Consider the following 21,836-nt stretch of genomic DNA (forward strand, 5'->3'; position numbering starts at 1 on the left):
GTTACCCACTGCTATTGAGACAGCACTTATGACAGCTCCCAAGTAGCCCTGGATGAACTTGGACGTCGGAGAAGGCTTTGGAAAGAAAAACAAAACATATTTTTAATAAACAAACTTCTGGTTATTAAAATGCAACCAAGGGGGTTTTTGTTTGTTTGTTTTGTCTTCGTTTTATTTGTTTTAAACCAGAGACAGGTTTAGTTTTGTCATATTGTTCTGTGACACATGGTCTGTCATCTAGCAGCGGCAAAAGCAAGGCAAATCGTGGCCTCGTGAGCAAGGTTAAAGGGAATGGAAAATTAATTGGCATCAGAAAATTATAATAATAGCAGCTCAAAGGAAGAAGTATGTGAATGAAATCGAGCAAATGGTACAAAATTGGTGGTTTTATACACTAGTGATGGACCCCATACTCTCCACATTAAATATTTGTCTTTGAAATGTTATCTTCATGAGCTGGATGGTTTCCAACTCCCCATCTTGAGCTTCCCACATCCCGACATGGGATGATGGGAGGCTGAGGCGATGGGGTACCAGGAACAGCCCCAGCACCTCCACCACCACTGCTGGTGGGAAATCTGAAGTCCTCAAGAGACGGCAATGTGACCATGGAGCTGCCTTCTGCTGTCCAAAAACCCAGATACCACTTTGCTTGGTGCTCATTATTAAACCATTTCAGACCAGTTAGAACTATACACTGGCTCGGCTCAAAGGCATTGAGCGTTACCCATGTCCCTCGAGTCATTTTGAGATCCTCCTACCATTCATGGCTGAGGATTAAAATGGAAGTGCACACAGGAGAATGGCCAATGTATAAATCCATCACAGTGCCGACTCCGGAATATCTATTAACAGCGAAGAGACCAGACTTATGTTTTCGTGTCAAAACAGACCTTACGCGCTGCAAGCACCGCATATGTTGGGTCTCCTCACCTTTGTCGCGTTGCGGTTTGCATAGTTGACGCAGGCATTGTGGCTCTGATTCAACCACTGGGGAGGAAACAAGAAGAGAGAGGCTTAAACATAACTTCACCAAAATAACATTAAAAAAAAAATACCTATAAATAAGAGAGCACCACAGGAAAATTCATCCCCCTTTGGATGGGCTTGCAACTTGTCACCTCTTTCCAAAGGTTCCTGCATGTCCTACATCAAGCTGGATGGGGCTCTGAGCAACCTGAGCTGGGTGAAGATGTCCCTGATCTAGATGATCTTCTGAGGTCCCTTCTAATCCCTAACATTCTGTGATTTAATGTCCCTCAAAGTGAGGGACAGCGATCCCAAGGCACCTGGAGGACAATTCTACTTCCCTGTACACTTGACAACCAACTCTTCTCCTGGCCCAACCCACCTCCACACGACACCTCGGTGCTATTGGGTTTTATTTTCATCAGCACCAAATCCATACAGCTGTTGAGATGTAGCAGTAAGTCCAGCAGCCACCTCATCAGTCATTAATTAAGCTCCATGGTTCTCAAACAGGGGATCACAGGAGATGCGCAGCTGGACCATCTTATGGATACAGACACCACTAAACTGGTGTTTCTTTTAGAGCAGGACTTGTCACCAAAGTAGAAAGGTGGCAGCTGGGGATGGGTAGCACCAATTCCTGAAGGGTTTTCCCCACACAAGTGCTGGCAACGTGAAAAAAAATGGTCATTTCCGTCCCCAAAAAGCCATGTTCCCAGTTCAGAGGGTGTCAGAACCGGGATCCTCTCCAGTTGTGGCCAGGACTAAGATGGAGGAGAAAAGAAGCGAGGCTGAGGAAAACAAGGCACTAAAACATGGGGATCAGCCCAGTCATTGCCAAGTTCACAGCCCAAGAGCAGCTTCCTCCTGCTGACCAGCTCTCTAGCCTGGAACTGTGGACCTAGGAAACCTTTTTAGTTTTCTTTAAGTCAAAATTTACCAAAAAAATTACAAAGTCAGCTTGCCAATATGTGCTGGAAATCTGCCGCAGTTTTCCGAATGGGGGGATTTTTTTTGGTCTTTTGTTTTCATTTGGGGTTGTTTGTCTTTGGTTTGGTTTTTGTTAACCCCACAGCTCATCTTCTACCTCAGCAGCTCCACAGGCCCAGGTCAGACCCAACCTGAGACACGTACACTTTGGGCATCAGCAACAACTGCTTCACCGCACAGTGCTGCTCCTATAAGACCCAGTGTCTGTTACTGCAGTAAGATGCATCGTCCCTAAATCCTACACTATTTACCCGGACAAATCTCACTTTCAGAGACATGTAGACATACCGCTCTGATACTGTCCTTAATCTAGAGTTTAAGCCATCTCTAGGTTGAAGACACCTCCACCACGCATTTCTTGACTCCGTCATCTTCCCAGGTGGCTGCTTGACACCTTCTTAGGTTTTTTGGGTGACAACTCTCTAGGTTGTTACTCCTCCTACTTGCGTTTTTCGGAGAGGTGACCCATGTGCCCATCACGGTGAAGAGTTTGAGAACCGCTTGTCAAGTAGCAGTGGCCCAGGTGGGCTTTGATTGCTGGACTTGCCTGCTACAACCTCCCTCTTGAGCAGGCTCATTTGGGTTCTGCATTTGAAGCATCCTTTCTAGGTTTAAGAGGATTATTCCACCCTTTTAAAGTTGAAAGCTTCTCCCAGCTACCCCATGATGGTGGGAACAGAAGCCCCTCGTGGAAGCCATCGACAAGAAACCCAACGTAAGCCCATCATCCAGGCTGGCTTGTTCCTCATTTGTGCAAGAATCACTTCTCCAAAAGCCAACTCTTCCCATCGCAGACGTCTAAAAACAGGTGAGGCAAGTTGCCTTCGAAAATATAGAATCATAGAATCATTTTGGTTGGAAAAGACCTTCAAGATGATCGAATCAAACTGTTAACCCAACACTGTCAAGTCCACCTCTAAGCCATGTCCCTAAGAACTTCATCTACACGGAACATTTAACGTGTTCATCCCAGGTTTGAAGTACGTATTCTTCAAAGCACGGCAGTCAGGAGAAAATACTTGGAAACATAACAAATGTAAAAAGGATAACTTGGTAACTAGTAAATAATACAAGACCACAGGTGTCTCCAGCCATTATCCCACTCCCAGCAGGTAAACACAGCCACAACTCACAGCTAAATCCACCAAACCACACGTTGCTGGCACATACTGATATAATCTCGGTTCTGCAGTCTTTCCAACATACCAGGCAGATCCATTCTGCTTCAATATTTCTTAACAGCATAATTCCCTATCATCACTTACACTGTAGACAATAAAAAGACATTCACAACTAAAAATAAGTCTGAAAGTAACTTGGTTTTGCATTTCAGTTAGTGCTGAAATTATACTGAAGCGGGGTGTTTACTATGGATCAAACTCATTCACGTGCACGCTTCCTCCCTTCGCTCTAAATTCCCAAAATTTCATGGGAAATAACACCAACACCTCTCTAGACACACATTTTTTTACCCCAAACCCCTATAATGCATTGAATGCAAAGATCCTTGCACAGCTATTCCAAAAATCCCTGGGCACGGGCCCTTTGGTCCCACATCTCATGTCACCTCAAAGTCTGTAAACCTTGTTGATGTGCATAACCCTACCTGCAAATATATATTTAATCTGATGTCTGGCTTTATCAATGAATATGGAAAATGGGATAACATTGGAACAGGCTGCCCAGGTGCAGTCACCATCCCTGGGGGGTTGAACAGACAGAGATGAGGTTCTCAGGACATGGGGCAGTGCCAGGGGTGGGTTATGGTTGATCTCAATGATCATGAGGGTCTTTTCCAACCAAAATGATCCTATGATTCTATCTTTTAGACCTGTACAAAATGGGTTCAAAAAGCTGATTTTGAGATCTTGGGCTATTTTGCATCTCCCTTGCCATGGCATAAATAGCCAGGCACTGGAAAGTAGACCCAATAATTTGCTTACAGCCTCTTTCAGACCTACCAAACCTTTCCCTAATTATATCAAACCACATCATCTCCCCGTTAACTGAAGCACTGCCAGCGCAGAAACGCCATGTGCGTCCATTTGTCCTCTGGACACGAGTCAACTGCTGCTTTCCTTCCCATCCCATTCTCCACCCGTTTAGATGAGGGTTACCTGCCAAAACACAGTGGACGCCAGCGTCTGGTTGGGCAGGAGAAGACCAACAACCTGCAGCAGAAGAGATTTTGCTTGTTAGTAAACGCATGGTTGGTTTGCTCTCGGTGCTCTTCTAGGCATGCAAACAGCAAGATCTTTCTAATGACTTGAATAAACGGTCTTCACTTATGGCTTTATTTCATTGTTGTTATTGAATTTCCCTTCAGCCTATTGTCTCCCAGTTTTCCAATGGTGAAATGGGTAACATAGCTTCCCATGAAAGCTTTGCATCTTTAATTATTGCTTGTAGCCCACCTAGAAAAAGAGTCTGGCAGTAGATACTGCCCAGAGAATACTTCATTAAAATACAATCAATTATTTACTCCAGGTATTTCTGGAGGATAACACAAACACTGCACGACTGCAGGAGTTTAAAGTTGTTACAATTGGCAAGGAAGGGGGGTTTTCTTATTTTCCTTTGGCACGTTGACTGTTTCAAGCACAAGAAAGAACTCTGTATTTGAACATCTGAAGACAGGAGTGCCACCTGGAAGCACATGTGCTCCTGTTTGGGAGCTGGAATTTTGTTTTAAGAGAATTGTTGATGTGTCATCCTCTGAGCTGCGAAAACTCCTGCTTGGGTTACAAGCTCAGGCTGATGATTGTTGTCTCCCAGAGGCTGACGGGTGTTTGTCCCAGCACATCTGGTCAGATGCTGTGTGAACGTGAGATGTCACAGGCTTTGCAAGGTCACCCATCACAGCACCCGAGGCCACACACGGGTATGTTGCCTACTTGGGATCCTTGGAACATCCCAGGGTGGTCCAGGTTGGCCAGAGAGGTGGTGGCTGAACCATCCCTGGAGACATCCCAGGCCAGGCTGGACGGGGCTCTGAGCAACCTGAGCTGGTGAAGATGTCCCTGCTCATGGCAGGGGGGCACTGGGGGAGCTGGGAAGGTCCCTTCAACCCAACCAATTCTCTGATTTGATGATTCTATGATGTCTTAATATACCCCATAGGCACAGGCTCTGTAATTTTTTAAAGAACCCATCCCTTACACAGATCCAGCACCACCAGACTCTTCCCCACCTTGTTTTTCTATCAGTCTTTCTTCTTAAAGACTTAAGAAGTTAAAGAAAAGGAAAGGGATGCAACAGGACTCCCAACAACAAACCCAACAAACAAGGCCAGGGAGATGAGTTCTTGGGTAAGAAACTGGCAATTTGAGATATTTCCTAACATCACTGACATTTTCTCCCCTCCTGTGCCTCCAACATCTGATGGTTTCTGAAGAAGATGGTCCTGTTGTTGCTAAATCACACTCGCATCTTTGTTAAGAGTATAAAGACCAAACAACCTCACATCTGCAGCAGCATCAGTTGAGGAGGAGGCAACTTCCACGCTTAAGGACAGAAGAGAGAAATCACAACAAACAAAAGGGTAATAGGGTTGGGAGGCCTGATTTCATTTACGTCTTCTTCCCTTTCTCCTCCTCCTCCTCCAGCTTTTCCTCCCACAGCCCTTCGCGAAGTTCTCCAGTGACTCTGTGCGCTGGCCGAGCGCCAATCTGTGCAAGTCCCACTAATTTACCGCTTCCATTCAATATGCGGAGCTTGTCATTAATTAATCCGTCGCCGGTCTTAGCCAAACGAATTCCAAGAGGCGATGAACCTCCTCACCCCAGGCCCGACTTAAACCCTTAAACCATGGGGCTAATGAGGCTCTGGAGGAGAGGGAGGACTCCGGGCAGCCACTTTACATTGTCAGCTGAAGCTGAGCGCCCAATAAAAACCAACACAGATAAAAAGTTAAAGAGGGAAAATAAATAAATAAAAAAGAGCACCCAAAATCTGTATGACTGAAAGAGGCACGTTTAAATGCAAACTCTCCATATGTGCAAGAGTCTGTCAAGAAATGTACAGTTTCACTTTTAATTACTGTCAGGGGAAAAAATAACTAAGAAGGAAAACAAAATTAAAAAAAAAAAGAAGAAGCTTTTAAAGACTAGAAAAGTACCAGCTACAAAATTTAATTGTTGATGGGGTACGAATGGCCCTTTGTGGCCGCAAAACCAGGACTAAAGCTGGGCCACGTGTGGGCTCTGAGCAGCCTCGGGGTGTCTTTGTATGACAAGTTCTCCTCTTGCAAGCCCCAAATTCTGCCTTGTGTCATCTCCAACCCCATATTAATATCTGGGTCTTCTCCATGCACTTAGAAACCTCAACGAGAACCCTCATTTTTAAATGGTTGTGAAAAATAAGGTGTTTAACCTGTGGGTGGCAGCTGGGAATGGCAGAACGGCTTCTGCTCCCTCCTCTCTGCCCAGGTTTTGGGTTGAATTTCCTAAATGTAGGTAAATCTTACTCCTTGGAGCTTTTAATCCTTGGGATAAAATGTAACTCTAGGGTAAAAGGTTCCAGCCCAGCAGCCGCCCTGCACATCTCACCCCTATAGCAAAGAGAGAACACGAGCGGCTGGATTTGCCGAAACAATTAAACAACGTCCGTCCCGTCCCTCGTTTCACCGCCTCAACCAGTTCTGGGGTCGAACCATAAACAGAGGCTAACCCTGGGAAAAAGTAACCAGATTTGGTTGTGTCCGGCCAGAAAAGAAATCACTGTTTGCAGCAAGACCTTCATCTTTTCCACAAGGAGCTAAACCACGCTGAATTATTTTGCATTAGCTACAGGGGGATAAAAAACCCCCTATATATATATATATATATGCAACATCATGTATTGACTGATAGACATTAAACTCATTAATACATAATACGGCCACGTTTCTGACAGAATCTATGGAAGGTGTTTAATTAAGCAGGACAATTAGCGCGGGTTTGAGGGTCGGCCTGGTACGTTGAGCCAGGCCCGGGCCCACCCGGGCCTATTGCGCCTCTCTTGAGGAAACCCCATCCCCCTCTGCGAAACGCAAGCCTCAAAACTGTTTTTATGCTGGAGCAGGCTGCCAATTTTGTCACTAAATTTCACAGATCGATTGGCATAAATGTTACATTTTAATTTTAACATTTGAAACGTTTGGGGTTTTTTTTTTTTTTAAATGACAAGAGGTTCCAGTTTATCCTTTGCAGCTATGAAATGGGGCTCATCTGACAGCTCTCGGCTCCTCTGACAGCTCTGGATTTGGGCCGATTTCATTGTCAAGTTGATCGTTAACTCGTTTTTGTTTAACCTTTTCTTTTAAAATGCCCCACAGAAAGTCACCACCAAACCTTTACGCGTGACAACAAATAGTAAGAGCCACAATAACTTCTGGGTTTGGGTGTTTGCAACCCCGCTCTCGCTCCCTTTGGGGAAAAATCGTCACCTTTGAGCAAGACCTTGTGCCACGGTCCACTGGGTTCAGGAAAACTAAATTCAGCAGATTTTGCTCCTTCAATCATTTTAATACAAGTGATTTAACAAGTAGAACAAAGGATTAGTGGTTTGGAGGACCATCTACCTTCTAGCACCAACTTTGGGCCATCTGGGGAAAAGTCTGTGCCTCAGTTTCCCCATTCACAAAACGGGGTTAATTAATTGCTGCCGAAGATGAGCTGAGCTTTCAGTGAAGCAGAATTACCTCCCTCTTGGTTTTTGCTATCGAGAGCACACAAACACTTATAAATTTCGCAATAACAAGTACAAACGAAAACCACCCTTAGCAATAACCCCACGGAAAGCACTCGTTGCTTTAATTAATCGAGACGAGAGCGCACGACACCAGCTTGTCACATATTCAGGAAACAACTCAGAAAACATGCAAATGCAACCAAAAAAAAGTGTCCAAAGATGAATTCTGGAGAGTTGCAGAAGTTGCATTTTGCAGGCAATGAGCTCATCTCCGTCTTCCCTTTCCAGAAGGGAAAGATAAAGCTGAAGATGTTGCAGGGGGGTGGGTGAATGATGTTAAATGGATGTTAAATAGATGTTAAATAGATGTTAAATAGATATTAAATAGATAAATAACCTTGAGCACAACATCCACAGGGCAGGTTTGACACAATGAAGCCCTTGCTAAAGTGCGATGGGCAAGGTGGGACCCCCCTGTGAACGTGTCATGAGGAGATAAGGGGGAATTTGATTTCTTGGTACTTGCAAACAAAGCAGGGAAGAGACATAAAATACTTACGATGGGTGTTCCAAACGGAATGTAACCTATTAGAAAATAAAAGAGATGCAGGCATTTTAATACGCAGTTTGGGATGGAAAAAAAATCACATCTAGGACATGTACATGTTTAGGGTAGAAGCCACAGCTGGTGTGAGGGGTTGCAGTCAATTCCAGTAGCTCTGGACCACCACGGGGACATCTGTGGACCTACACCTGATGCACCAAGCGCTGCCCAGAGCAACCTCCTGACTTTTGCCCGGTATCTCCTTCCCATCCTCTATTTGCTTTTCTTGGGTTGTGGCCTAAGAGTTTCCCTAAAACTTTTAACACCGAGACTCTAAAGCGGTGGAGTCACCATTCCTGGAGGGGTTGAACAGATGCGGACATGAGGTTCTCAGGGACATGGGGCAGTGCCAGGGGTGGGTTAATGGTTGGACTCAACGAGCTTAAAGGTCTTTTCCAACCAAAATGATTCTGTGATTGATTCTAAAGGTTACTCCAGTAAAACCAGTCTGTGCCAGTATGTGGTGTTAGAACTTCAGAGGGCATCGTGTTGTGGAGTTGGACTGGGCCTCCAGCAAAAACCCAGATGAGCAGAAGGGAGTGGAGAGAAGGGAACGGAGCTGGTGAGGGGCTGGAGCACAAGTGTGATGGGAGCGGCTGAGGGAGCTGGGGGTTCAGCTGGAGAACGGGAGCTGAGGGGAGACCTTCTGATCTCTGAACTGCCTGAAAGGAGCTTGGAGCCAGGGGGGTCGGGCTCTGCTCCCCAGGAACAAGCGCCAGGAGCAGAGGAAACGGCCTCAAGTTGCGCCAGGGGAGGTTGAGGTTGGATCTGGGAACAATTTCTTCCCCAAAGGGCTGTGGGGCATTGGAACAGGCTGCCCAGGGCAGTGCTGGAGTCACCATCCCTGGAGGGTTGGACAGACGGACATGAGGTTCTCAGGACATGGGGCAGGGACAGGGGTGGAGGAACGGTTGGATTTGATGACCCTGAGTGTCTCTCCCAACCAGAACGATTCTATGATTCTATGAATACTTCTTGGATCCCAGTTCAGAGCAGGAGCCGCTCGGTCCATCCAGGAGGAGCTGGATCCGGTGGTGCTGACTGAGCTGACCCAGTGTCTCGCTGCCACGGAACGGGGGGAGCTCCTGCCCCCCTTCCCCAGCTCAGTCACACAATCTGTTCCCTCCCTCCTGCCAGTTCTGTTGCTCATCAGACCCTCCCACAACCTCCCTGGAGAAAACCCTCCAGCTCTTCGTGCCCCTTGTTGGGCCTGGTCCCACCAGGATGACACGGTGAAGATGCTCATCAAGCCACCTAAGAAGCTGCAGAGCCCAGGCCAGTTTAGGAACAGGATGATGCCACCAGCACTGGGACCTCCCTCTTTCACCATCTGCTTTATCAACTTCTCCTCTAGTGATTTTACACCAGAAGAGCTCATTTATTTCTAGGTCATTAGAAAAAAGAATAAGGCATAAGCCAAAGGAAGCATATTTGCATTTTGGAGGAGAATGGGACTATTTGAATCATAGATGTAAGTTAAAGGTCTCTATATTAGAGATAAGCCTTTACCCTAAATCTTGCTGAGAGCCACAGAAATCAAATGCTTCACATTTTCCCCCTGCTACGTCTGCCAATTTTTGTGCTAATTATAATTCATCTCTGTGATTTCCACTAGAAGGTCTCAGAGCATTTTACCAATATTACTGAATTAAGCATCGTGGATCCAATTTACAGTCGGGAAGGGGAAAAGACCCGAGAGAAAGAAAAATTAAATACCTATATCTATATATATATGTAAGAAGAGAGCAAAGGAATGGGTTCTGGTTTTTCACCCTCAACATCATCCTCCTTCAAAGAACTGGGGAACCAACCCTGTTATTTTTCCACTGTGCCCAGCATTCAGGTGAAGATATTCGCCCCCCAAAAAATATGGGAAAGGTCTTATTTATTTAAATAGATCCTTTGGGAAAGGCCTAAGGCTGCATTTGCCTCCTCAAGAGAGCTGCTGGTCAATCCCCAGCAGAGCTGTGCCCGTTATAATGACAGATATACCTCAAAAATGCCCCAAAAGACATTTGCTTGAGTTCACATTAAAATATCTGAAGGAACGGGAAATATTAAGCACCAGATCATAGGCATTTAGGATCCTAATTCTCCTCATCTGCAAAGGGATTTTGGCGTTTGAATGACTTTGTGATCTTGGTCTAAATGTTTGCAAGATACAATTGAAACACATGACACACACACACACAAAAATTGTACAAATTCACAGTAAAACTAACACTTGTCCGATGGGGACAAACTGTACCTGACATTCGGAAAGGCATGAAGATGGTCTCGTTTGTGTCGGGGTGGATGATGGCCTGGAAGACAGTCAAAGAGACACCGTGATGGCACAACAACCATTGGCGAAATGCAGCAAAAGCTCTAAAAATACATTTTATAGCAGAGAATATGGGGGAATTCAGGCATCTTGGCACCCGCTTTGATTTTGCAGCTTGACCAAAGGCAACTATTTGCTCCTCAAAACCTCCTCCTACCGCCGCTTACCCCCTCCTTAAATAATATAGCGTAAGTTAATAATTTCGAAGTAAATAATTTAGTAAATAATATAGAAAGCGCCATTTCCTTGGTACAATAATGTGCTGCACCTCAACCCCGGCGGGGAAATACAGATTTAAGGGGGAAAAGGAAGACTTGTTTTCCATCCCTGCCTCTTCAGCATCTCCATCGAGGTGCAGATTAATGTCCAGGCTGAAACCCTGCCCTGTGAACCAAGTCATAGGCTTGAAATGATGCTTCAAGATCCGGCTGAATTGGGATAAAAAAGGTGCAGGGATAAAACATCACCCGAATAAAACCCCCTCACGTGCCACCGGATTTGCTGGAAAATTCACCTTTATGTGTATCCGCCGGTTCTCAGCCAACACCGGTGGCTGCGGACGGCCCAACCTCCATGAAAATCCTACATTTATTTGACAAATAAACCACCAACAAAGCTCCCTTGGCCCATTTGTACCCATTTTTCACAATGGGGGTTGCCCAGGTATTAACTGGTTGGGGCTGAAAAACCCAACCCCAAGTCATGAGCCTTCCCAAAGAACTGTCCAAGTGTTTTCAAAAGACTGGAGACAAGAAATCTCTGGAGCCGACAGGGAGGAGAACGTGAAAGCATCAAAATACATAAATACAAAAAACAAAGAAAGAAAGAAATCAGACTTTTTGGTGGCAACGGCATTCCCTGCATTTCCATTTCTGTGGCAAGACAGAACAGCGAGTGGCAAAGGCAATAATGGAGGGGACGGCATCGCTTAGCAAAAAGGGATAAAAAAGCAGCAATAGGTGAAAACAATAATGAAATATATAAAAAAAAGAGGATTACCTGCTTTATTTTCTGAGCTCCCCACAGCTAGAAAAAAATAAGAGAACATTGCATTTAAAACAAATGAGCAGTGTGGTTTATACTGAACCTCCAATATTCATCTTTTAGCTGCTGTAGTAACCGAACGCGAGGGATTGATTTAAAACGGGCTCATTCGCTGCATTTAAATGTGTTTAAAGATCCTTTACACACCCCGAGCTCCTTCTGATCTGCATGGCCAGGAAGGCCAGCGAGGCACAGAAAATATTCTGTTTTATATCAAGTAATAGGAAAGAATAACAAGAGTCAGACCTGACGCTCTGCTATAGAAGCTTTAAAACCGAGGATTATCTCGGTAACCCTGCCGCACACAGATCTCGAGGTAAATTTAGCACAGCCACCCCTTGGAGGAGCTTCTTGTGGAAATCGAGGGGTTTTGGGGCACAAAGATGGAGCAAACCCTGCAGGGAAACCCCAGCAGTATCCCCATAAAACCTGTGTGCAGAATAAACCACCATCGCTTTTCATTTATCGTGAGGGAAGCGCTCTGAAAAACACCGGCGAAGAGGAAAAATCTCATTTAAAACCCTGACGAGCGCCTGTTTTTATTTACTGCCTGTAATTCGGCTCAAATCGGGTGCGGAGAGTGGAGATGGATGGGCACCGAGGACCAAACGTCACACGTGAGGCGCAGGTGGAGTCAAAGAGAAGACGCTTAACATCAAGAAATGCTCTGGAAGCTTCAGAAACCCCCAGTTTGACCCCTGCTTAGTAAAGCCAGAGCCATGAATTACACCCAAACACAAATTATAATATACAATCTAAAATAACATATAATAATATACAACCCAAAAAAACCCCAACCAAAACTTTTTGATGCACCTAATCCTAGAGAAGGATGAAAAAACAGGATTCCTGTAAAATATCCCAACAGATCAATCGCTTTTCCTATGAAGAACTCAAGCCTGGCTTCAACTTCCAGGCACCGGTTTGTGTCACCTGTGTGTGACAATCTCCAGCACCGCCTAGTTTTGTGCTTCACGCAGGTACCCGGAGCTGCTAAATCACCCTTTAACCTCTGCTTCAAGCATAAAAATATATATATATAACATTAATCCGAGCCAGGAGACTGGCTGTTTCATTGGCACGGCGCGTTTGCCAATCTTTTAACCACCCTCGTGGCTCTTTTATATCTTTCCAATTTGTCAACATCCTCTTGGATGGAGGACGCCAAAAACCAGACAAATTATTCCAACAAGAGCTGTGCCGGTGCCAACCCAAGGGTACGATAACCTGGTGAGTTCTGCTCTGTTGATAAACCCCGAGACAGCGAGAAGATTTTGGCTTGGAGAGCTCGGGATTATCCACCGAAACGCCGACCTGAGCGCCCTGCAAATGTTCTGTGACCCGAGCATCTGCGCTTCAGATTTTCTCATTATTATGGTATAAATTAAGCCTCGTTCTGCGATTCTTCTTCACCTGAGGTTTAGCGCCCTCCCCAAATATAAATGCATTAAAATATTGCTGGAATAAGGTAATTATTCTATTGTAAACTGCGTCTATTGACCCACTGATACCAGCTACTTGGATTTCACTCCAAATTCAGCTCTCACTCCAGAACTGAAGCTCCGTGGCGAACTCCACAGCATGAGACAAATTACTGGAATATCTAAATATCACGGGTTGATGCTCAAACCCCCAGGGCTCTTTCCTGAAGAAAAACCTTCGTAAAAAAATCACAATTCCCCATTTTACAGTCAAAAACCAGAAGCTGAGGGACCCAGCAGCTCAAGAACTTCCATGGGGTGAAGGTCCCAAGCGTCCCAGTAACCCCGTGGCTGCCCAGGTCTCGTGTATCTTAGATATAAAACAAACCCATGGGATTTTCCTCTCCAACTGCAAGCAAAAAGGAAGAGGGATGCTTTCTGCGCCAGCGCTATGGCTTTTTTGGTCAAATTATCTAATTTCATTAATTGATCCCAATATTTATGCATCTTCCCGCTGCAGTGCAAATATTGTTAGAACACGCGATTTCATTACTTCTCGGGAAGAGACTTCACAAGATGCACCTGATGAGTCACCTCAAGATTCTGCCAGCTCATTTTCACTTCTTATTTTTTCCCTCCTCTAATTCATTTGCTGTCTGCAGCGTTTTCCAGTGGCTCCGGTTCTGCGCCGCGCGGTGCCAGCCGGGGGGCTGGTTTTGCACAGCACAGCTCTATTTCTGCCGGGATTTCATTCACGTTCTCTCCGGCCACCCCCCAGGAACAGCCGGATTTTGATCTCATTTACACGAGCGCGAATCCGAAGCGGAGCACATGGAATGACTCCAGATTCGTGCTCAACTTGTGTTTGATTTAGGTCCATGGTCTCTAAATATAGTTACTCGACACTGGGTGGGTCTCCTGAACAGATGATCTTCATAGAATCATAGACTCATTTTGGTTGGAAAAGACCCTCAAGATCATGGAGTCCAACCATAACCCACCCTAGCACTGCACCATGTCCTGAGAACCTCACCTCCGTCTGTTCAACCCCTCCAGGGAAGAAACTGTTAATAATATCTAATCTCACACATTTAATCCTTTGCAGCAGCTTTGCTGTATATTATTGCCTCAAAGCTCCATAATAGGAGGTTTTCCACCATTTAAATTTGGGTGCAAGAACCAAACCTGCTCATCAATGGGTTTACACCAAAGCAGCTTGAAGGACAAGAGGGCAGGAGAGTTGGAGAAATGTTAACATAGAATCATTTTGCTTGGAAAAGACCCTTAAGATCATCAAGTCCAACCATAACCTAACTCGAGCACTAAACCATCCCCCTAAGAACCTCATCTATATATGTCTTTTAAACACCTCCAGGGATGGTGACTCCACCACTTCCACCTTCCATATCCACGTGTATATATATATATTCATATCCACTCTCCACCCAGTAAGCTAAGCATGCAAGGATGGACAAGTTTCTCCAGCCGGTGGCCATCGCAACCTTCTACCAGGAGAGACCACAGAAATGTCCTTCATGGCCATGGAGGAATGGGCTCCAGGACCATTCGCAGGTGCTCCCAGCACCAGCATTTCAGGGCACTGGACTCATGGATGAGATTTTACAGAATTGGTTTGGTTGGAAAAGACCTTTAGGATCATCAAGTCCTTACATTAACACTGCCAAGTCCACCGCTAAAGCTCAGAACCTCATCTCCGTGTGTCCAACCCTCCAGGGACGGTGACTCCACCATCGAAATATTGATTTTAATAAGGTAGCAACCTGGAGTTTGCGCCCCAGCGGCAATTGCCAGTAATATCACACTCTGGGAGTCGCAAGGTTTATTAAAGCAAAGCTCAGATGATCTGTCCCACACCGAATTCCAAATATTGTGTGTCAGGAGCAGAACGTGCGATGCAGCAAAGCTCATTCCGAGGAAGAAGTGATGCAAATTTACATTGCCATTGGAGACAGAACAATTCTGAACACACACTACCTGAAAACCAAGGCTGGCAAGGAGATTTAAGCATTACTCATCGCTCCGAAGCAAACTTGAACTTCTAGTACGTCAAATTGCCACAAGATCTTCATTTGAGCAACCTGGGCCAGTGGAAGGTGTCCCTGCCCACGCAGGGGTTGGACTGGATGATCTTCAAGGTCCCTTCCAACCCAAACCATCCTATGATTCTATGTGTGTGGCCATTTGGAGGGAGACCCTCCAAATCCAGATGTGCTTTCCAATAATCCCAGTTGTTTAAATAACACAAAGTCAGAAGGAAAAAAAATATATATATACATATATATAAAACCTTGCTCAAAAAGCATAACTTTTTGTGCTTGGAAAATTCGCTGTGGAACACTTGAGTCCAGCAACAGGGATCTGGCATCACATCGGTGTCAAGTGACAGTGGTGACTCTGAACAAGGTTTAATTTCATTTTAGATCCCTTAACTGGGAGTCAAGTGGCCAGAGAAAGACACGGGAGGTGGGACTCATCCCCCCTAACACGTTTACAACATAATAAATACCTCCTGCAGCAAATTGTCTGGATTTATTTTATACCAGTGGGCAGCAAATGGGGAATTCAACTCACGGAATATTCCCAGCCTGCACTCCAGCTGTGTTTGCTTCTCTCTGTCGACTTTAAGATGGGACCTACATGATGAGTTCTGGCTCAAACTGGGTTTGGCTCAAGATGTCAAAACATCCCAAAGCACCAAGCACCTGTAGGTCGTTCCAACCTCAACCCGGCTTGCAAAAATATGGCTTCTTTGGATTCCGGTGGGAATTTGATGAAAGTTGAAGATTTTACGTCAGGACATTCAGGAATCCCAGATTTAAGCACTATGCCTGTTCCAAATAGATCTTCCACAAACAGAGCTGAGCAGATCTGGTCCTTCTCCAGGGCCACCAGCTGGAACCAGAAGCGCTCAGCAGCTCCAGCACACCTCGTCAGCAGATTTAGCTCATATTAATCTTCATTATAAGGTTAAGTATACTAGAAAACCCGCACAATCCCTTTTGCCAGGACATTTCCATTTGAAACCGCTCCTCACAGTCCTGGGGAGAAGGTAGAGTCTCCAACAGATGGAGAAGAATGTCCTTCCATGGACTCACTGCTGAAGAACCACTTGCTGAAATAGGAGGTCCATCAAGAGGTTCTCATTGATATTATTTCACTTGTATTTCCCTATGCTTCCGAGTTTTTTTAATTGCTTTTAAGTTTACATGGTTATGGATGAAGATCACAGAATCCCAGCCTGGCTGGGGTTGAAGGGACCTCTGGAGATCACCCAGTCCAACCCACCTGCTCACGCAGGGTCACCAGAGCAGATCACACAGGTCGGTCCAGGCGGGTTTGAATGTCTCAGAGAAGGAGCCTCCACAACCTCTCTGGGCAGCCTGGGCCAGGCTCTGGCACCTCAAAGTGAAGAAGTTTCTCCTCATATTGAGATGGAACCTCCTGTGTTTCAGTCTGTGCCCGTTGCCCCTCATCCTGTCATTGGGCACCACTGAACAGAGTCTGGTCCATCCTCTGACACCCACCCTGGAGATATTTATAAGCATGAATAATATCTCCTGAACATTAATAAGATCTCCCAAGTGCCCACAGCGTCACGCTCCCCAACACATCACCATCTCTTCCAGCACCGTATTTATCCATACTGCCTTCCTAGTGATTAAATGCATTTACAGTGGCCAGTCCACTCCAGGGAGCATCCCCAGAACCTCTCAGCAGGTGACACGGAAAGACATAAGGAATCTATTGCTAATATTTCACTAAAACTAAACACCAGAGCCAAACACGAGGCAGCTGGGTGCAACTCGACAGAGCTACCACGCGTTCTGCTTCGCTCTCCCCCACGAGTGCGATCGCTCATGCTTCACGTGGCTTTCTCCCACTTCTCTCCAGCTTATGTCCCAAAATCCCACTTCTTGAAAAGCGATATTTAGCACAGAGACAAATGCACACCACAAGCTGGATGCATTAAGCAAGACTTAGAGATTTACAGTGGTGGAATCCCAGAGCTTTTGGTGGCACGTTTAATGTCACCCGAATGTCTGCAAGCCTGGCTGATGTGCCTAAATCTACCTTCTAATAGATGTTAAACCTGATGTCTGGCTTTACTAATGGACATGGAAAACAGGATAACATTGGAACAGGCTGCCCAGGGCAGTGCTGGAGTCACCATCCCTGGAGGGGTTTAAAATACACAGAGATGAGGCTCTCAGGGACATGGGGCAGTGCCAGGGTGGGTTATGGTTGGACTTGATGGTCTTGAGGGGCTTTTCCAACCAAAATGATTCCATGATTCTAACATAAACCACCACCTACACTTCCTCCTCAATAGGAAATCTCCCCAATGTACCTATTTTAGCCCTGCTCCTAATAATCTTTACATTAAAAAGGTTTGAGCTTGAAGGAGATAAAGCTCAAATGACCCAATGCATGGGATGAATCACAAAGGATATCTGCACCAGAAGCCACCGCCCCTCTCGGATGCCAATGGAAAACTCCTGCCCCATCTTCAGCATCGTTGATCACAGTGTCAGGAGCTGCTGCCCACCTGCAGGACCTTCAGAGGAATCCAGATGTTGTAGAGCATGGGCTGAGATAGCTCAAGATACTGGAAACCACGAGCAGTTCCAGAGCAATACACAGATTTACACAGACACACCCCCAAGTGGAGGTGGAAACAGAATCAAGTCCCAACTCATATAAAAATATAGCACTTAAATAACACTTTGCAGCTTCGCAGCAGCCAATAAACATTAATTAATTAATCCTCCCAGCATTCTACTGGAAAAACTTGAGCAGAGTAAGAAGCGCTCTCAGAAAACCATGACTTGCACCAGGGTTGGAGGAGGACTTAGATGCCATTACATGGCTTAAAGTCCAGCTTTGGAAAGCAGCCTTGCTAATCCAACTAGGTTGCTCGAGATCAGATCTGTTTCAGCTTATTTTAGCCACACGGAGCTTGCGAATCTAATCTGATTGGTAATCTAGGCATGAATTCGGATAGACTCTCTTAATCCTCAAATGACGAGATGAAGCGAAGTGGGTTTGTAACAGAGTAAGAGCAACCAAAGTAGCTTTTAGTGTGGTTTATTTAAGGTGCGTTAACCTGCTGCTCAAGCTCCCTGGGTGCCTTTTTTCCTCTGATAGGCTGGAAACGATGCCTAAAATGTTTGACCCAACTTAGCGTCACAAGGATCACAGAAGAGAGAAGGTCCAAGCTCAGCCCTTGGAGCAGCAACCAGGCCACTTTCTGGCCAGGAAAAGGAAGCAGCAGGACAAGCGATAGATCTACATTTTATCTACATTTTATCCTATTCTGCGAGAGACCGGAGGGGGGAAAAAAACAATACAGTTTACTGCAAATGGACCTCTTCGCTCTTCATCAACACTGTTAAGAAAAGCTATTATTCTCCAAAAGGGATGCTGTTTAGACTCTGATAGATTCATTGTTCTCTGCTGTGTCTGGGACAGCGTGAGCGGCTCTTCCCGCTGCTAACATGATTGAAGGCAGCACACAGTAATAAATACATGCCCATTAAGCCGGTGAGCCTCTTTGCACTTCACTGATACTAATGGGGAAGAAATGAAACAGTTTCAAAACAGCGAGTTGCCAAAAAACCCGCATTTGGAAAGGCTGGGGAGTGAGAAGTCACAAGTGACACGCGGCGGTTCGTGCTCCGCCAACGCGCGGGAAGGGGCTGCAGGGAGAACGGCGAGTGTCTGTCTCCAAGGGACAAGCTCAAAAAGCTGCGTTTTCTCTTTTACCCTCTCACGACACTTCCATTTCCATTTATTTTTAATTGTTCTGTTTATTTTTTCTTATTATTTTTACTTCTCCTCCTTGTGCAGAAGGGGGGAAGCTTTCAGGGTGGAGTTTCTAAGGGTATGAAATGGGGTAATAGAGACGTCTCATTGCTATCCTAATTTCTAACAGATATACACACACCTGTAAGTCAACATGCAGTTAAATGAACAGACAGATAAATCTAGGGACCTATGTCGGACTAAATGACCTCCTGAGGTCTCCTCCAAACTGGATTAGCCTCTGATCCTATAGCAAAGATCCAGATGGATCAAAAATCTAAATACCTGGTGTCTCAGAGCCGCGAGGATTTCAGTCGGCAAGTGATCCACAGCTTGAGGTGTTTAGTCTTGGTCTTAAGAGACTTGGATTCATTTCCTACCTGTATCACCGGTTTATCTGCAGCAGCTCGAGCTGGTTGATGTTTATGGTCCCATCATCCCTCCCCATCTCAGGTGTTCGCTCATTCCAGGCAACAGAGAGCAGCCAAAAAATAATACAGAGAGCTGCTCAAGTCCAACAAAACCAAAGCATTTGGGGAGTGGGGGGAGTTGCAGTTTGTATTATATTAAATCAGCTCTCTGAACCAGCTGTGCCAGCAAGGAGGTGGGAACACATGGCCGGGAGGAGAGGAGGCAGCGCCGAGCTGCTCACGCTGCCATGGCATCACACTTCCCCTTCCAATAATCCGGGCACGGAACAAATTTGCACCAGTTCACACCCAAAGTTCAAGGAACGATGAATTTAACGGGTACCATCTTTATCGCGGGTGCGCGTTAAAGGACGGAGGCATCACCGCAAGACTAACGGCCGTGTGCGTAGAAGGCATTTAGTTGATTATCTGGGTTTTTAAACCTCTTAGTGGCATTACAAATCAAAAGCTTGCACAGAAAAAAGCATCACTCACTGGTGAGAGTCCTTGCTCAGACACTCCTGCTGTTCGGTGGCTCTTTACCTCTCTCTGCTGGCAGGACCATGGGGAGAAGCCAGGGTACGAGCCAGAGATCAGGACCGAAGGACAGAGGGGAGGAAGACGAGGACAATCACCCTTCATCACTGTATTTCTCCGAGTGAATTCTACTTCTTGTGTAGACACTAAATTTTTAGGACAAAGTGGTGTGAATCTACAAATGGGGCAAAGCAGGACCCCGGTCCTAACCTGCTCATCAGCCTGATATTGCTCCAAATTTTTACTATCAATCCAAATATCAAATATCAATCCAAATATCAGCCTAGGTTGCAGCTCCTCAATATTTGCAACATTACTAAGCTGATTAACAAATTATACTAGGTTGATAGGAGCGATTTCTACCCCAGTTTCAATGGCAAAAATGATTCAGTGCACAACACAAAGGAGCCGTTTTGCTGGGCATGCAAGCCGTGTAGTTCAAGCATAGAATTATTGCAGGGAATCCTAGCTAAGAATATAAATATATCAGGCATTTTGGGGAAAAGCTGGAAGATAAGAGCAATATGAAGTTCATAATTAAATCTCCCCAACTCTAACACCTTACTACAGTCTTTCCAAGGCAGGTCTTTGGTGCCTGAACACCAACATCCAACATTCATCAGCCTTTCAAAGGGCTTTTCTGCAGCGCCGAGCACAAAAATCCCAGTAAAAAAAGCAGCTGTGTTGTAAAACGGGAGTGATTTCCATCTCTCTGTGTCTGGTAGCCGCTGAGTACCGCTTCTCTTTAACTTTTACCACTGCTGACATGCCAGCGTCAATCTGTTCCTCCAATCTGTGCTGGTCTGTTGGGCAGGTTGGGAAAGGGACTCAAACACACACAGGACATAAGGCTGCAGAATTAGGGGAAGAAGCCTGAGGATAAAGGACAAAAGCCACATCATTACACCCTGCAGTTGGTTCAGCCTTTTGGTTTAAGCCTAAACCTTAGCATCAACGCTCCTAAGAAAACATCTGTTTTTAAGCAAGCCGGTTTGTCACCCTTATTTATCAGGCTGATATGTCACCACCCCTGTTTTTATACAAGTATTCCCTCAAATGAAACCTTTTTCCTCCAGCGGAGATTCCCTCCAGGACGCAGTTTGGGGAATTGCCTGCCCTGTTTAGAATTGGATACGTTAGTCTATACCTTCTGCTGCAAATTGGCTCCCGGTGCACCCGTGTGTGTCCTTTTCACCTGCGCGCTCGCGCGTCGCACCAAGAACCGGAGCTGCGTGCGAAGGGCCGGATTCTGCCAACCCCGGGAGCCGCCCGTGGAAACCATCAGTAAAAATGGTAAGGGATGGAAGTCAAAGAGGTGGCTTAAGTATAAGGAGAGAGCACTGAGTGAGGAGCATGAAGTGCAAAGAGTATATGAACAAGAGGAAGGAATCCTCCTAGGAGGGCAATAATACAACAGTAGAATCATAGCATCATTTTGGTTGGAAGAGACCCTTCAAGATCATGGAGTCCAACCATAAGCCACCCCTGGCACTGCCCTATGTCCCTGAGAACCTCATGTCCGTCTGTCCAGCCCTCCAGGGATGGTGACTCCAGCACTGCCCTGGGCAGCCTGTTCCAATGCCCCACAGCCCTTTGGGGAAGAAATTGTTCCCCACATCCAACCTCAACCTCCCCTGGCACAACTTGAGGCCGTTTCCTCTGCTCCTGGCGCTTGTTCCTGGGGAGCAGAGCCCGACCCCCCTGGCTCCAAGCTCCTTTCAGGCAGTTCAGAGATCAGAAGGTCTCCCCTCAGCTCCTGTTCTCCAGCTGAACCCCCCAGCTCCCTCAGCCGCTCCCATCACACTTGTGCTGCAGCCCCTCACCAGCTCCGTTCCCTTCTCTCACTCCAGCACCTCGAGGCCTTTCTTGGCGTGAGGAGCCCAAAACTGCCCCCAGGATTCGAGGTTGGGCCTCCCCAGTGCCCAGCACAGGGACGGTCAAGTAGCTATGGAGCTGGAAAAGACGGGACATAAATGACAACTGAACCAGTTTCTACTATCAACATGAATCCTACGCATTCCCTTATTTCTCTCTTTTTAAGGATC

The 21,836-nt window shown here is 46.0% G+C and overlaps 1 protein-coding gene across 2 annotated transcripts in view; it reads right to left on the reverse strand.

Annotated features, from left to right (window-relative positions):
• SFXN5 (sideroflexin 5) overlaps positions 1-21,836 on the reverse strand; it is a 97,048-nt gene that overhangs the window by 50,188 nt on the left and 25,024 nt on the right. For both annotated transcript variants that reach the window (XM_065836714.2, XM_071808433.1), the window contains exons 4-9: positions 11,556-11,582; positions 10,482-10,536; positions 8,189-8,214; positions 4,077-4,130; positions 934-990; positions 10-75 (exon numbers count right to left, since the gene is read on the reverse strand). In XM_065836714.2, the coding sequence (XP_065692786.2) occupies positions 10-75; positions 934-990; positions 4,077-4,130; positions 8,189-8,214; positions 10,482-10,536; positions 11,556-11,582 (285 nt within the window). The remainder of the gene's footprint in view (positions 1-9; positions 76-933; positions 991-4,076; positions 4,131-8,188; positions 8,215-10,481; positions 10,537-11,555; positions 11,583-21,836) is intronic.

Source organism: Patagioenas fasciata, chromosome 4, assembly GCF_037038585.1.
Source record: "Patagioenas fasciata isolate bPatFas1 chromosome 4, bPatFas1.hap1, whole genome shotgun sequence".
In the NCBI taxonomy this organism is placed as follows: Eukaryota; Metazoa; Chordata; class Aves; order Columbiformes; family Columbidae; genus Patagioenas; species Patagioenas fasciata.